The sequence below is a fragment of the Mytilus galloprovincialis genome, chromosome 7 (genome assembly GCF_965363235.1).
Source record: "Mytilus galloprovincialis chromosome 7, xbMytGall1.hap1.1, whole genome shotgun sequence".
NCBI classification, from domain to species: Eukaryota; Metazoa; Mollusca; class Bivalvia; order Mytilida; family Mytilidae; genus Mytilus; species Mytilus galloprovincialis.
In genome coordinates, this window is record NC_134844.1 from 36,867,149 (window position 1) to 36,883,709 (window position 16,561).

Below are 16,561 nucleotides of genomic sequence, written 5' to 3' on the forward strand. Positions count from 1 at the left end.
CACAAGACTTTCTTATTTTTTAGTATTATGGTTCTAAAGGTGGGTCCAATTGGCAAAAATTTGGTTGATTATATAGGGAATCACTGAAGCATGACTGGAGCCGTCCCCCTACCCTACCTTATGAAAAGCTCTGAATCTGCCGCTGGGTTCAGCAGACAGTTTAGTCAGTGGCGGATCCAGAACTTTTCCTAAGGGAGGGGCCCGCTGACTGACCTAAGGGGGGGTCCACTCCAGTCATGCTATAATGATTTCCTATATAATCAACCAAATTTTTCCCACAAAAGGGTGGGGGCCTGGCCCCCAGGCCCCCTGGATCCGCCCATGTTAGTGCCATCAGCCTTGTGGGTAGTATTATGTTTTATTTGCTTAAAATCATAGTGGTCCAATACTTTTCTTACTCTTCTAGACATGCACTACATGTACTAAATGATGTAAAACTGTTTTATTAAAAGTTTTAAATAAAATTGATATCAAGATGTCAAATTTTAAAAAGTCACTCATCATTTTACAATATATTTAAGGTATGTACAGAGTTTTTGAAGACACGAACCCCTGGGCCTTTAAAAAAAAAATCTCTTTTTATATATCTTACATAAAAAGAAAACTATTCTAGCACATGAGTATTGAAAATTGTTCAAATCCTTCAGTTGTATACAAAGTAGTAAACCTGCAGTTGTAAAACTCTTCAAAACTTTATTGGCTCATTCATAACAATATAAGAGTTTAATTTCCTCTTGCGTGTTAAATCTAACTTTCAAAACAAACAAATGACCGATTAACATTTAACTTTCACAAATCTAAAATTTTATTTCCTTCAAAAATATTTTTATTGTTCTTTTTTTATGATCAAAAAGATATAATGCATTGTTATTACATAAAACCTTCACAGCGTAATCCTTTTATCATCGTGTATTACAAAAGTCAAGGGAAGATATATGTCTAGCTTGAGGCAATGTAACATATCAGTCTACATTTATGTAACGCCTTTACTCCTCAGTTCAATCAACTCAATACTACTTTACTTATCCACCACTTCAAGCTAATTATAGGTGATAGTGCCTGTATATGGTTAATAATCCTCTTTTGTTGGGTCAGTTACTGGTCAAGCATACCATTTTTAAATATTAAACACAATATTATGTCATATTATTTTATTTTTTTTTACAGTCAGCACATTCATGGGAGTTTTTTTGGTTATGCAAAAAGATGAGATAAGCCTTGTTGGATTCAATCTCAGATTAAATTTAAAGAATGGAAACCTGTATATGGACTGACTTAAATATTTTAATTACACTGTGAAATTATTATTTCAAATTTTTGGTTGATAAAGAAAGAGATGATTGAATGAGAATTTAAACGGAAAAGAATAACTTTCTCTGGACATTTCTCATACATGGTATAAAGACATTATATATAAAATCAATTAATAATCACATGTGGGATAATTGGGCTGAAGCAAAGGTGCTTTGCATGTCAAATTCACTGCAGCTTTATTGTTTACAATAATGCAGTCAACTGTCATTTGGAAAGACAAGAAATTAATAAGAGAAAACTTGTTTCTTTGGATTAATTTTGTTTTTGTCGACCTAAAATTATGTTATTAGCAGGAGAATGTTTTTAAAGCTTATATGCTGTATTACAGATCTTACAAGAAACCAAGGTCAAGGGTGATTATTAATTATTTATTCTATGTGAATCAACACCTTTTGAATAAAAGCAGCATCAAACTGAAGGTCGAATAACTTTATTTGAAAAGTTCAATAATCTTAACTATATACAGTGAAACCTGGCTAAAACGAATCCTGCATAACCCTAAAACCTGTATAAACCAAACATGTTCTTAAGCACCCGACATATCAAATTGTATGCATTGTGAACTGATAAAACCAAACATCAGCCAATACTGAACAAAATCTTAAAGTCCCGAAGAGGTCTGGTTTAAACAGGCTTCACTGTACAAGGTATTGGGGGAAAACAATTTCTTTAGGAGTGAAGGTTTTCTGTTCTTTTAACTCATCTAGTTAGGTAAATGTGTTTAATTGAGACAACCATCTATAAATGTATATACTTGTAAAACATATCTCACAGCTAAAAAATAATAAAATCTGTCCCCAGGTAAATAAAGGAGATTTAAAGGTAGATAGCTAAATCTGGGTCAACTATTTGATATCAGATTCAGTTTTATTCAATGGGTAACATTCAATTCTCAAATTTATGTCATACAATATCATGATATGACAATGTATGATATCAAGGTTTCATTAAACAATTTATTTAAAAGCATCAGGAAAGAAAATAAATAACACTGCAAAATGTAGAGAACACACTGAAAAGGGAAGTTCCCTAAACAATTCAATGATGCTACAAAATGGTATAAGCGTTGCTTCTTGTTTATGACATAAACATTGTTTATGGTCCATGTGAGAGTTCCAGTTATTTATTTGATAAATATTTTATGTTCGTTTAAGTGAAACGAATTAGAACATAATGTTTCAGTTTTAACAGATAAGATAAATTTACAAAAAGAAGATAATTATTAAAAAAAAAAAGACTTCCACCTTGAAATTACAATGCTAACATCAATAGTAGTTACAATGACAGGAAGTTGAAATTATTTATCATCATGACCATGATAATCATATCTAGATATATCTCTTTACTAATATGTGGGGTTCTAAGTACTTGATACAAGTTCAAGGTTTGAATTCCCTTAATTATAATATTTGAATGGGATACCCTAATGTAGATCTAGAGATTCCCTTATTTAATACAAGAGGAATGTTTGGATTCCCTTACTTTATGAAATCAAAATTTTAGGATTTCCTTACTTGATACAAGATGAATGTAGGGGCTCTTATCCTTGAACTAACTTGATACAGGTTACATGTAGGAATTCCCCTACATGATATAAGATGAACGTAGGGATTCCCTCACTTGATACAAGTTGAATGTTGGGGTTCCTTTACTTGATACAAGTTGAATACAGAATTTCTCTGCAGACTTGATGCAGGTTACATGTAGGGATTCCAGATGAATGTTGTGATTAGCCTTCTTGATACTAGATGAATAGAATGATAGCTGATGCAATTCTTAATTCTAGTCTAATGAAAAATTTATATCAATCAGCATTCTTATATTCTCAATTAACTGAAAGATCTATAAATTTCTATAAAAAGGAAAAAGCCTATAAGAAGATCTATAATATTTAATTCAATCATTGTTATTTCTTCAATAAAACTTGATTGCCATAAGAGAAATTCCAATATTTGATTGAAGAAATCTAATTGCTTTGTTTTATATGGAATATACCTCAAGTTTGTTAAACTGTACTGCATCTTGCATTATATCTAGTCCAGTGCATAATTAATATAGATAAGTGTATAAATTTTATAACCATGTCACCCTTTCTTTCCCCATAAGTAGTATGAACAGCTAGTTGAACCCTTTCTTAAAGCAAAGTTGATGTAGTGGTTCGTTCACTTAATACAAGATTGATATTTGATACACCAAGTTTAAAGAATACAGGGATGACTTGACTGTGTTTAATTGGTAGCCCTCAAACCATTCTTACATTCCCAGATTTAAAACCTTACTTGCTTCAAGAATTTTTTGCTTAAGTTATCAAGTAAAATCATAACATTCAGTTTTGGGATAAACAAAATATTTGTTACAGGAGCCCATAGCTTAATAAATGCATCATATTTCAAAAATGTGTACATTTATTCCATCATTAACTGAAATTCTTATGATTTTATCTAATTCTGTACTTGTACGTTTATGTCACTTGGTCTCTGGTGGAGAGTTGTCTCATTGGCAATCATACCACATCTTCTTATTTCTATATTGATTCAATTTAGTTGTGTGTCAGATATACATGTACACGTATCCCTCCAAGCATAGTACTTCACTGATTGTTTTATCACAAAGCCCTACCTACATGTATATGTCCACAAGTATGAATATGTCAATTACTAAACAACTAAACATTTAAAGATTTCATATTTTTGTAGCATGTCCTTTCCAAGTGTTGATACTGTACTATGTGGTCTATATAGATATATAATTTTGTGTTTAGAAGGTGGTTAAACTAATAAAAGATAGAAAATGTAAAATTGGTATCTCTATATCTTTAATGACATTGTGTTTTAACATCTGTTTAAAAGATATATTATTAAATTTTAAATCAACAGGATGTATTTTTTGAGAGAAACAAAATAGATAACTGACTGACTGACTCAAATATGAATTTTGTTTACAACAAATTACAGCTTTTTTTAACAAAATTAAGTTTTTTTCTCCCTTTTGACAAGAGTCAGTTTGGATTTGCATATACCTGGATAAGAATGTTTATTGAAATACTTGAAACATGCATGTGGTCGACTTTAATAACTTGCACAGTAAGGAAAAGTAATCGCCAACCATTGCAATATTTGGTACTTCATAGCATGAATGGGCTATAAATGTTGGCTTTACTCTAACAGATGAGTCTTTCCAATAAAGAGGTGCCAAGTTTGCATCAGAGTAAGTAAGAATGAAAGTTTACTTTCAGAACAAAACAACTCATTATACTAAATTACCAAATGTACCAACCCTTTGACTTCTAACATGGTTTACCCATAAAATGTACCAACCCTTTGACTTCTAACATGGTTTACCCATAAAATCATCATAGTTTTGACTAGTGTGACAACAAATATGCAGAGGTCACTTATTTAACTTGTAACTCCTTCTCATTAGTTATAATATTGTCAAGCTTAGGCCAACTAAATTTAATTAGTAGATTTTCATCCAAATTTTTGAAAAAAATGGGGCGGGTGGGAGGATTTTATTTTTTATTTTTTTATTTCATATCAAACCATCTTGTGACGTTTCCTTCATATATGCAAGAGTAATAATAAGCTAATAGCAAGTATATACATGTACAAGGAATCGTACATAATTTTTCAACTTCTTAAAATTAATATCTCTGATTGGCAAACACTGTTCTACATGTACATGATGATGTTGCCGCTTTAGAAACCTATTTTTTAGTAAAAGGCAAACACATGGAAAAATGCTCTCTTCAGTTGGACTAACTACACCAAGTTAATTTTGCTTTCTTAGAATGAAGCAAATATGCATTGGTATGCAACACAAGAATTATGAGTACAGAATAAAATGAAAACTCAAACAGTGTTGAAAATAAAAGGGTTGGTGCTTTTAAGATTCTTATGCATGATGCAAATATAATAACAATGTAAAACATGAACTTAACAATAAGAAGAAGGTGTTTAATGACTCTATTGAGGGTATTGAGGCAGATGTTGTTTGCTATTTCTCAACAAAAAACAATAGCCATGGGTAAATCTAAGTGAATGTTTGCTGACTTTTTGAACTCAATATATCTCAAAAATCTAACAAGTTTGAGCTTGTGTCAATTGTTTTAATCCAGTCATTTTTGTACCAACGTTTTCCACAATTCTTGAGCTTGGGATATCATTCACAGTCCAAAATTCCCGACACAAAGTCACTGACATTTTAAACAGTTAAGTATCAATAATAATTTCCACGGTTTTCTAATCATAGAAATTTGTGTCATGCCGCAGCGATTTGCATTCTTGGAACAGCGTATTAATCGTAACCCTAATATTTTATGCCCTTCCCGTAATCAATATCTATTCTCGGTAGGTGATGTTATCATCACAGATCTGTAGAGTCATTTTAAATTACTCGAAGAAATACAAAAAACGAAAATTGAAACAGGAAGTTTTGAATGAAACGAAATCATTGACGTTTACCGGTAACGGAAATGAACAAAATCCGGAAATAGTAAATTTTCAGAATAAAAAAAATCGGGGCGGGACGATTTCAGAGGGGCGGGCGGGGATGAAAATCTATCAATTAAATTTAATTGGCCTTAAGGTGAAAAAAAAGAAAAATGGAAAAAAAAGTTGTACCACTTTTCTTTCTCAGGTTTGAAACAGTGATTTAAACGATAGTGTACCAGTGTATCGTACTGACTGATAAAATCTACTCAAGGAAAGAAATGTATATATAGAAAGGCCTTGGTGGCCCATCTTTCACTTGGGAGCTCACATTTGCATAAACTTATCAATTCAGACTATCACCACCAGCGTAGCTGGGTTGTGTTCAATATCTTAGCGGCTACGAAGCTGCTATCAATATCTATGTAGCAGCTAGGCTAAATACACGTTCAATAGTCATAAATCTACATAGCACTTATGTAGCCGCTACAATATTGAACGCAACCCTGATAAACTTTACTGAGGCTTCTCAAATCATTTGTTTCTTTCTAAGTTACAGTAAAATGATAAACTTACCTATTTCTGGTCCTCCATATCCATTTCTACAATACAAAGTTCTGATTAATTAATCTAATATATAAGTGTGTAATTATACATGTGTACATCATGTACACCTATGAGCTAAGTTTTATTGAATTTAACATTGGCATGCATTACAACATCTGATAAAATGTAATCAACTGGACACCGTTTCAAAATACAGGGACTTTTGCAGGTTATTTCACAAATAATGGTTGAAATATTCAGTCTGCCTTAATAAGATGTAATGGTAATGGATAATATATCTACACATTTTGCAAACAAGTAAGCATATACAATTAAATGAAATTAAAGTTACATTAAAATATGAAATTTTATGATGAATTCATTCATTCAATTCCGAATCATATAAAATGTCATCCCCTACTGATCACAAATATTCAAACAGTTCAATATAATACATGTATTACCATATACTATGTACTTGCTTACCCTATAAACAAGATCTTGACTCATAAGAAAACTATTATTGTTATGCAATTAGTGCATGCACATTATTTAACTTTAAACGATTTTAACAAAACATGAATTTATAATGTTGATATCAAGTTTCATTTCCTTGTAAAATACATAACAATTCTTTATGCAAACAAGCAGCTACAATCAAATAAGGACTTATTCAACAACATTTCCATTAAAATGTTATTCGATTCTTCATCTGTTCAAAATTTGAAAAATTGTATTAAGATTTAATGATGACATATTGATTATTATTTGCTAAATGTCCAGTGGCAAATATTCCATTGGTCTCCAGACACGAATAAAAACAACTAACTAAGCACATAAAAAAAAACCAATACTGGTACTAAAATTTGTTAGTTTTGAAATGCTTACTTTTAAGAAACCCACACAAGATTAGAAGTAAGTTAGACAAAATCCATGCTCAGTTGCAGTTAGAAAACTTAAGCTTGAAGATAAAAAACAACAAATACCAAAGTGAAAGTACCACTCTAAGCATCAATAAAAAGTTTATTCAGAAAAGAGAAGTAAAAATGAGTATCTAATCTAAATGTACACTCCCTGCGAGATAGTACTCACCTTACAGATAAACCGAACTCAGATTCACGATAAGTGGATAAGGGTGGAGCGCTGTTGTATGTACTGAAGGTTCAAATAGTCAGATATAATATTTACTTTTTGTTTATCATCTGTGAAGTTTTGTGATATTAACTTAGCTTAACATGACATGATTTAAAACGTAAATAAATTATGATAATACTGGCCAGGGGTCAAGGTCTAAAAATATTTTAGAATAGAGCGCCATTCCTCAGTCAGTATGAAATGTAACATGCAGCAAAGAACTGCAGAAACCTTGGCCACCAGTGCTCTCCACATGCACTACTTAATATTTGTTTAAATACAATTTTGTTATATACTCAGTTGTAACCAAATTTAACCAAAGCCCACTGACTGTACGTTAATATTCAACTCTAATGTTGATAGCTCAGAATTCTAAGTTGATTTAAATCAGCAATATCATGACCACAAAAACTATCAATTTCTCTTGCTATATATATGTTAAAAGAATATATGTTGTATATATTTACAGAACTTAAATATGGAAAAGAGAATAAACATATAAGTAATGTTTAACACTGAAAATCAGTGAATGGATAAAATTTCTGTCTGTCAACCTAATTGTTTGAAGCTAGATGTCCAGTGGCAAATATTTCGTGCATGTTCAGGACAACTGAGTTCTATGACCTTACCTTGGTCCATAGCCATATCCTCTGTCATGTCCACTGAAATATAGGAAGATCCCATTAGAAAATGGTTGTTTTATTTTCTTACACGAGTTTAATAAACATGTATTTATGATACCACTAAAGACAACATTACAATAAAAGCACATGTTTTATGTGTGTTTATGGCCATGTCTAAAATCAAATGTAACTTTGATCTGTCCGTTACATCCTATTTTTCAATCAAAAATGGCCTGGTCCTCCTGTCCACACAGATTTTAAATGTGTACATCTACATGTATTTTAATACACACATCTGTTCATTCTCAAACAGATGCAACTTTAATTTACTGGGTACTATTGTATTACGATTATTATAGATCTTCTGTTGTTTTTTATACCAAATTAAGGTATGACTTCTACCAGTTACATTATTCTGGCTAGAGAACTGATCATATGACCAACATTTTCAAAATATTTCTTCAGAGAACTCCCTTTATTTTATGAGACTGAATCTATGAAAAGGACCAGCAGCAGCTCTATCCTTATATAGTGAAACAAGCCCTGGTAAAAAAAAATTTTACATAATAAATAAGTCACTTTTTTTAGAGTAAAGTAAGAATATGTACAACTAGTACAGTTGTGGAAAAAAATCTCCATCGAGGAAAGCGTAATGGAAGTTAAGGCATTTCAATGCACATACTGTGTTGAACTTGATGTATATATAAAATTATACCATTAAAGAAGCACAAAATTCATAGCCACAGGTAATTTTATGATACCCATGATTAAATCATTGATAAAATCCTCCACCCTATTGTGTATATCGAGAAAATATCTCTTATTAAAGAAGTTTGAACAGCATGTGGTCCAATATTGACCCAGACTTTTATCAGTGACATTTTGTTTGTAAACACACCCAAACTGTCACCTATACAGTATAACTGATTTATGGTTTACCTGTTCCCACAAGCTATCATCAAAGTAACATCTTGTTCACACTTCATAAAAATCAGGATCATAAAGAAAAGAAATTTTCACCTTGATTTTTTTTTTGCTGAAGATTACCCGGTACCGATCAGTATACAGAAGCTTAAAACATATGAAAGATAAAAGATGTGGTATAATTGCAAATGAGACAATTCTCCACAAGAGACCAAAAGACATAAGTTCGCTGCGTGGCCTTTAACAAGGAGAAAAACCCATATACTATTTAGCAAGCTATATAAAAAGGCCTCAAGATGACAATTAATGTGAAACAATTCAATCTAGAAAACTAACAGCCTGATTACTGTACAAAACAATTAAAACAAAACATAATATATACAGCAAACATCATGTACATGTTTAAGCCCAACCCTGTTTATTAAGTGCACTGGGTGCCAATCAACATGAAATATTTGAATATTCATCATCATGTACATGTACCTAATTAAATTACATGTATGGACTATACAAAATGAGAATTTTGCAGAATTTTTCTCTGCAGAAATTGCAGAATTTTTCTCTGATATCAGGAATTGGACATTGATACAAAACACTAGTCGTTAGCCATGATAGCTTTAATTTTATAGCTTATATATATAATTTATAGATATGATTGATTGATGTTTGCTATAGTCCAGTTACAAATATTTCGTGCATATTTAGGGGGAAAAATATATTCAACATTTGTTCAAGTTTTGTCTTAAACATAGTCTCAGAAAGGTTAATTAAATGCAGAGACAGTGGCAATCCTCCAATACAAATTATACATCAACCAATCTTAGTGAAGGTCATTGATTACTGATCCATCCAGCACAGTCAAACTGAACTTGCTCTTTATTAAAGGGATTTCTGAAAAGAAAAGTCCATGTGACCATATTTCTATACCCTAATTAACCCTTTGGATACACTGATATAGCAAAGCACATTTGATCAAACAAATTTAGTATGACTGGTTTGACAACACTGCTGTTAGATAGTCATCCTACTTAGGGTATTGTAAATCCATAAGAAGTGCTTATATACATAATTATATAAGAACTTGAAACACATTTTGTTACATGTAAAATATTTATATATTAATTGATAAGCTGATTAAAAAGTGTCAGTTTCCTCAGGCAAGATTGCTTTATCTGGTATATGGTACTTTTAAGGCCACTTTTGGTTTCTAGCTTCCAAAAAATAAACAATGTGATCAGTTCTGAGGGAGACAAAGCCTACTTGATTTTAGCTCAGTTTACATGATATAATTAGTTTGGTTTTATTCTGAACACAATATTCTATACAGTTATGCATAAATAAGTGATTTTTTTTTAACACAATTTGCAATTCATCTTGCAAAGTTGACATACAATTGTTATATAATAGAGATAGCTTTTTAGGGGGAGATCTCCTTCCTGTTTTATATTTTTGAGTTCCAAACATGTGCTCACAGCCTAGACTGGTACCGGTTATTCTGAAACAAATCTCTTGCGTAAAGAAGTCATATAATTGTACAAATTTTTTAATCTAAATAAATGCGAAAACTGTATGTTGCTTAATACTTACTTCATTCCTCCATAGTTGTGGTGATAATCCATCCCATGCGGGGTTACACCTGGCATCACCAGGCCAGCTAGCTAGTTAACTGCAATTATAAAACACATCAAAATCACAAATGTACTATCATTTTTATCTATTCCTATAAGAGATCATAAGAGACATTCTCTGTAGGGTAAGCATCAAAATCATGTGGAATTACATGTCACAGGATTCCATATTATCTAAATGTCAAGTTCTCAACAAACATTTAACAAATACAAATGATGCATGAAGACTGAGTTCTAGTTTTTGAACTTGTGCATTTTCATATGAAGAATATTTCATTACTATTAGAACTCAGATCTAATAGAGTACATAGTCATGTCTGTGAATTTTTTTGGGCGAGTCCCAAGTCAACATTTCAAACTATTGGTGAACTCAAAATTAAGTAGACCTTTTTCTGAAATTCCCAGACATATAATTAATGACAGGGACTTATCTGAGTGTGTAACCAAGAATCCTTCAGTCTCTTATATAGAATAGTGAAATTGAATGAATTTTTCTATATATTCTATGCTGTAATCAAACCAAATACATTTTATACTCTCAAAAGCATAATTTATAATTATATCTTTAGAATGTTTAGGTAAACAATTTAATAAATTTCTACATTTAAGTATGCATCTAGAATTTAGTGTCATTGAATGTCCATCTAATTGACATAAAAATATACCCTGTGTCTTTTTATTTATATGTAGACTACATTCTTATAAAGAGAAACTTAAACAGGCTTCCCTATCATCACAAAAGATCTAGACTATGAGATCTTGCCTTTTGAAGGTCATAAGACAATGTAAGACAATGTTAGGGATCTGTCAATATAATTGTGGGTTATGACACAGCTACAAAAGTTCAAATGTCACTTGATATTATCATTATGTAGAAAGTATATTAACAACTGTCCATCCTTTGAATGATTTTTATCTGGACATTTTTATAACATGAACAATTTCATTACATGTGTATGTCAAAGATCTGATCCTATCTGTAACTAACTGGAAGAATTAAAAGTATTGTAAGCAAAGGCTATAATATATATATATATAAATATGGTAAATGTCATGTCATGATTGAAGGTACAAAAAAAAACCTGAGTTAATGCACAACAGGAATATACCCCTAACCACAGTACTACTTTGTACATTTTTTACTGCATTCACAAACATGTATTGCAATTTTGAAGTAAAAAAGTTTGACTTTGTAATCTCCCCTCTCTGTTCTGTCTTTAGAATTGAATTATATTACTGTGATCGTCAGCATGTCAAGAAGTGTTCTACAACCATGACAACTGAAGAGAGTTTCATCAATATCCATCTCGTCAATATTAAGAAGAGTTATAAATTATGTGTAGACAGACAGATGAAAAGGGCAATTACTATACCCCCCCCCCCCCCTAAAAAAAAGGCTTTGAATTACAAGGGGAACCAGGTGCTCGCAGGGCGCAGCTTTATACGACCGCAGAGGTCGAACCCTGAACAGTTGGGGCAAGTATGGACAAAACATTCAAGCGTGATACAGCTCTGAATTTGGATTGTGATCAAATTTTTGACATTACATGGTTTTTTTTACACAAAACAAATGTCAAGATTTTACAAATCAATTAAAGATTTCTTCTTCAAACTTATTTAAATCTAAAATTAAATAGTTGACACAGCATAGGTTTCTGACACAGAATGAATGTGGTCTAATGAACTTAAAAATTTTTTTTTGCCTTTGAGCAATTCACTATGCTGTTGAATATTAATCCTCTAAAAAAAATGTTTGAAGAAATTTTCTTTTTATTTATGAAATCTGAAATGAGAAAAATTTAACCCCCCCCCTTTTTTTTTCACATCCCCGTTTCCCTTTTTCCAAAACTGATATCAATTCAAATTTCTAATGGAGTTTGCAACAATAACTACTCTTTTAAATACATCATAAAATATTAAAATGTAAAATAAAGTGCTTAATTGTTATCACTGAATGGTAAAGATTGGTTGGTAGTAAAAGTGAATATACATTGTTTATTGTATAAAACAATAAAAAAAACTTCATCAGCAACATTTAATATTGGAAAATTTCCAATGAAGTTATTTACATAAAGTTATTGGCAAATAAAAATAGAAAATGACATCATAGTCATGTCTGGCAAATGTCCAACATACATTATCTAAAAACATTTTAGATAAGATAAGGAAAAAAGCTTCATCAGCAACATTTTATATTGGCAAATTTCCAATGAAGTTATTTACATAAAGTTATTGGCAAATAAAAATAGAAAATGACATCATAGTCATGTCTGGCAAATTTCCAACATATATTATCAACTACTATTCTATACAAAGAAAGATAACTCCAATTGAAAATTAATTGCTATTGCACAATTTTGTGCAATTAGATATTTCTTGCTATTGTGCAATACTGTGCAATTGAAAATTTCTTGCTATTGCACAATACTTGATATGGAATCCTGATTTGGACCAACTTGAAAACTGGGCCCATAATCAAAAATCAAAATACATGTTTAGATAAAGCATATCAAATAAGCCCAAGAATTTAATTTTTGTTAAAATCAAACTTAGTTTAATTTTGGACCCTTTGGACCTTAATGTAGACCAATTTGAAAACTGGACCAAAAATTAAGAATCTACATACACAGTTAGATTTGGCATATCAAAGAACCCATTTATTCAATTTTTGATGAAATCAAACAAAGTTTAATTTTGGACCCCCATTTGGACCAACTTGAAAACTAGGCCAATAATTAAAAATCTAAGTACATTTTTAAATTCAGCATATCAAAGAACCCCAAAGATTCAATTTTTGTTAAAATCAAACTAAGTTTAATTTTGGACCCTTTGGACCTTAATGTAGACCAATTTGAAAACGGGACCAAAAATTAAGAATATACATACATAGTTAGATTCGGCATATCAAAGAACCCCAATTATTCAATTTTTGATGAAATCACACAAAGTTCAATTTTGGACCCTTTGGGCCCCTTATTCCTAAACTGTTGGGACCAAAACTCCCAAAATCAAACCCAACCTTCCTTTTATGGTCATAAACCTTGTGTTTAAATTTCATAGATTTCTATTTACTTATACTAAAGTTATGGTGCAAAAACCAAAAATAATGCTTATTTGGGCCCCTTTTTGGCCCCTAATTCATAAACTGTTGTGACCTTAACTCCAAAAATCAATACCAACCTTCCTTTTGTGGTCATAAACCTTGTGTTTAAATTTCATTGATTTCTATTTACTTATACTAAAGTTATTGTGCGAAAACCAAGAATAATACTTATTTGGGCCCTTTTTTGGCCCTTAATTCCTAAACTGTTGGAACCAAAACTCCCAAAATCAATCCCAACCGTCCTTTTGTGGTCATAAACCTTGTGTCAAAATTTCATAGATTTCTATTCACTTAAACTAAAGTTATAGTGCAAAAACCAAGAAAATGCTTATTTGGGCCCTTTTTGGCCCCTAATTCCTAAAATATTGGGACAAAAACTCCCAAAATCAATCCCAACCTTCCTTTTGTGGTCATAAACCTTGTGTTAAAATTTCATTGATTTCTATTCACTTTTACTAAAGTTAGAGTGCGAAAACTAAAAGTATTCGGACGACGACGACGACGACGACGCCAACGTGATAGCAATATACGACCAAAAAATTAAAATTTTTGCGGTCGTATAAAAAAACTAACATTTTGAACATTTAAAAAGCTTTTTAAATAAATACTATGCCACATGATGTCATACATGTCTACTCAAGGACCAATACCATGTTCTACTTGAAAACATCAGTGTCGAACAAACAATGCAGATCAAATTAAGCTTCCTTGATGTGCAACATGACACTTACTTTACAAATATGATCGAAGTAATAGAGTTACACAATACAACTATATATAAACTAGTTATTTACTTATGCTTAGTCAGGAAAACAAACATTAAATACAAAATAAGTTCATAAGACTTTAAACATATTGACACACCATAAATCGGTTTTGAAAACAAATGACCAACACCCAGATTAAGAAGGAGAAGCATGTCCATATAATCCATATTTAGTATATATTTTTATTACGTTTATCAAGTTTATAACCCAGTTATTGTCAAAAGTAAAAATCCTTTCAATTTCACAATGCGAGATGGTTTTTAATTTTTATTATGGTTCATCAACCAGAACAAATCCATTTTTTAACCATGATCGGATTACTTTGTGAACCTGTTTAGTGTTTTAACTGTGCACATATTTAAGATTTCTTAAACAAGATCGTGGCATTTAATCATGTGTTAATTTAAATTTAAATTGACATATAATCAAACTGCCATGAAATAAATTAAGAAAGAAAATGTCACTTCCTTTTCAACCCGGGACATTAAAAATACAACTATTAAATGAACAGTTTGGATAAGTTCATTCTCTTGAATTATAGCTTCCCAAAAATATTCCTCCCTTTAACTTATTTACATTTTAAAATAAATATTCGCTAATTTCTAAATATATATATACACAAGCTGCGATGGGTCATTGGATGTAACAAACTCTAGCCTACTTCACATAAAGAACTTCTCCTTTACTCAAAAATAACATCTTGCTCCTATTAGAAAAGCTCTCTCTTATTTCACTCTGATTTATTTCCAGGCCAGAAAAAATCAAATGTGGTTCATCTATCTGTTGCAAGGTTTCTTTAGTATAGAAGAATATGGAAGAATTTCATCATAAATCCTTGCAAGTCAATAATGAAAAATTTTATAAGGTACTTGAGAATATATCGAGTATGGTTAAACCTAGCGTAGATCTTGGCAAACTAGCAAATAAGATTCACATGGTTGAAAATGAAAATTCCGCATTAAAGGTTACAGTACAGGAACTCAAATATAAATCGGAACTAGAAAAAGCAAATTTACAATCGAAACTTGATTTACAAACATCCAAATCTGAATCTTGTAAACAAACATATGAAAAATCTATAAAAGTTTTAGAAACAGGAGCTGAATCTTTGAATGAGAAATTATGTGACAAAGAAGACAAACTGGAAATGTTGCAAAAGTTGAATAAAGAATTAAGTTCTGTAATACAGGCAAAAGATGAGGAACTATTACTTGCAAAACAACAAGAAGGTGCTGTGGTGAACAAGGAAGAGTTAAAAACAGTAACCCATCAAAGAGACCGAACACAAGCTAGCCAGAGTAAACCAAAAACACAGCAACATGAGGTGAAGGAAAGGCCTTCTGTAATATTAATTTGAACATTTAATATAAAAGGAATTGAACCGTCCAAATTATCCTCCAAATTTACCTTGAGGAAGCTTATAATTAATGCATATACGTTTGAACAAACAGTAAGCCTGCTCAGAGATGTAAACAAACAACCAGATGTAATAGCTTTCCATTCTCTTACTAATGAAATGGTGGAAAATTCAACAGAGTACTGTGTCAACAAAATGAAAGATATTATAACTTCAACGTTGGATAAATTCCATTTATGTAAAATTGTGCTATCCGCTCCAACACCAAGGGCGGATAGTTGTTCACTAAATAGTCAAGGTCAATTAATCAGTGCTTTATTAAAGAATGAGTATGTAAATAATGAAAGGGTGTTCTTTTGCGACAACAGTAATCTCTCCTTCAAAGGAAAGGCAGTTCAAAGATTCTTTAGTAAGGATCAATTCCATCTATCTTCACAAGGTGTAACTGTGTTAGCATCAAATATAAGAGATGCAATCGATGAGGCCCTAAATCTCCCAAAGCGTATACCAGCACAACAGAGAAATTCTGATTACAGTAATTACAATCACACAAACACAGATTACAGAGATTATTATGATTATGGTCAATCAAATACAGACTACAGGAATTACGATGAACCCTATAATAACAGTTCTAGAGGAGGTTACTACAGAGGCCAGGGACGTGGAAGAAAATGGTGACGATAATGCTCATGATGAAAATTCTGATAAATTACTTTATAATTAAACTTTTGG

The 16,561-nt window shown here is 31.3% G+C and overlaps 1 protein-coding gene across 16 annotated transcripts in view; it reads right to left on the reverse strand.

The window, feature by feature from the left end:
• LOC143082890 (epidermal growth factor receptor kinase substrate 8-like) overlaps positions 1-16,561 on the reverse strand; it is a 76,804-nt gene that overhangs the window by 54,624 nt on the left and 5,619 nt on the right. For 13 of the 16 annotated variants that reach the window (XM_076258860.1, XM_076258861.1, XM_076258859.1 and 10 more), the window contains exons 2-5: positions 10,559-10,637; positions 8,054-8,086; positions 7,383-7,445; positions 6,321-6,346 (exon numbers count right to left, since the gene is read on the reverse strand). In XM_076258860.1, the coding sequence (XP_076114975.1) occupies positions 6,321-6,346; positions 7,383-7,445; positions 8,054-8,086; positions 10,559-10,614 (178 nt within the window). In that variant the 5' untranslated portion in view covers positions 10,615-10,637. The remainder of the gene's footprint in view (positions 1-6,320; positions 6,347-7,382; positions 7,446-8,053; positions 8,087-10,558; positions 10,638-16,561) is intronic. The other 3 variants (XM_076258866.1, XM_076258873.1, XM_076258868.1) reach the window with 2 other exon arrangements.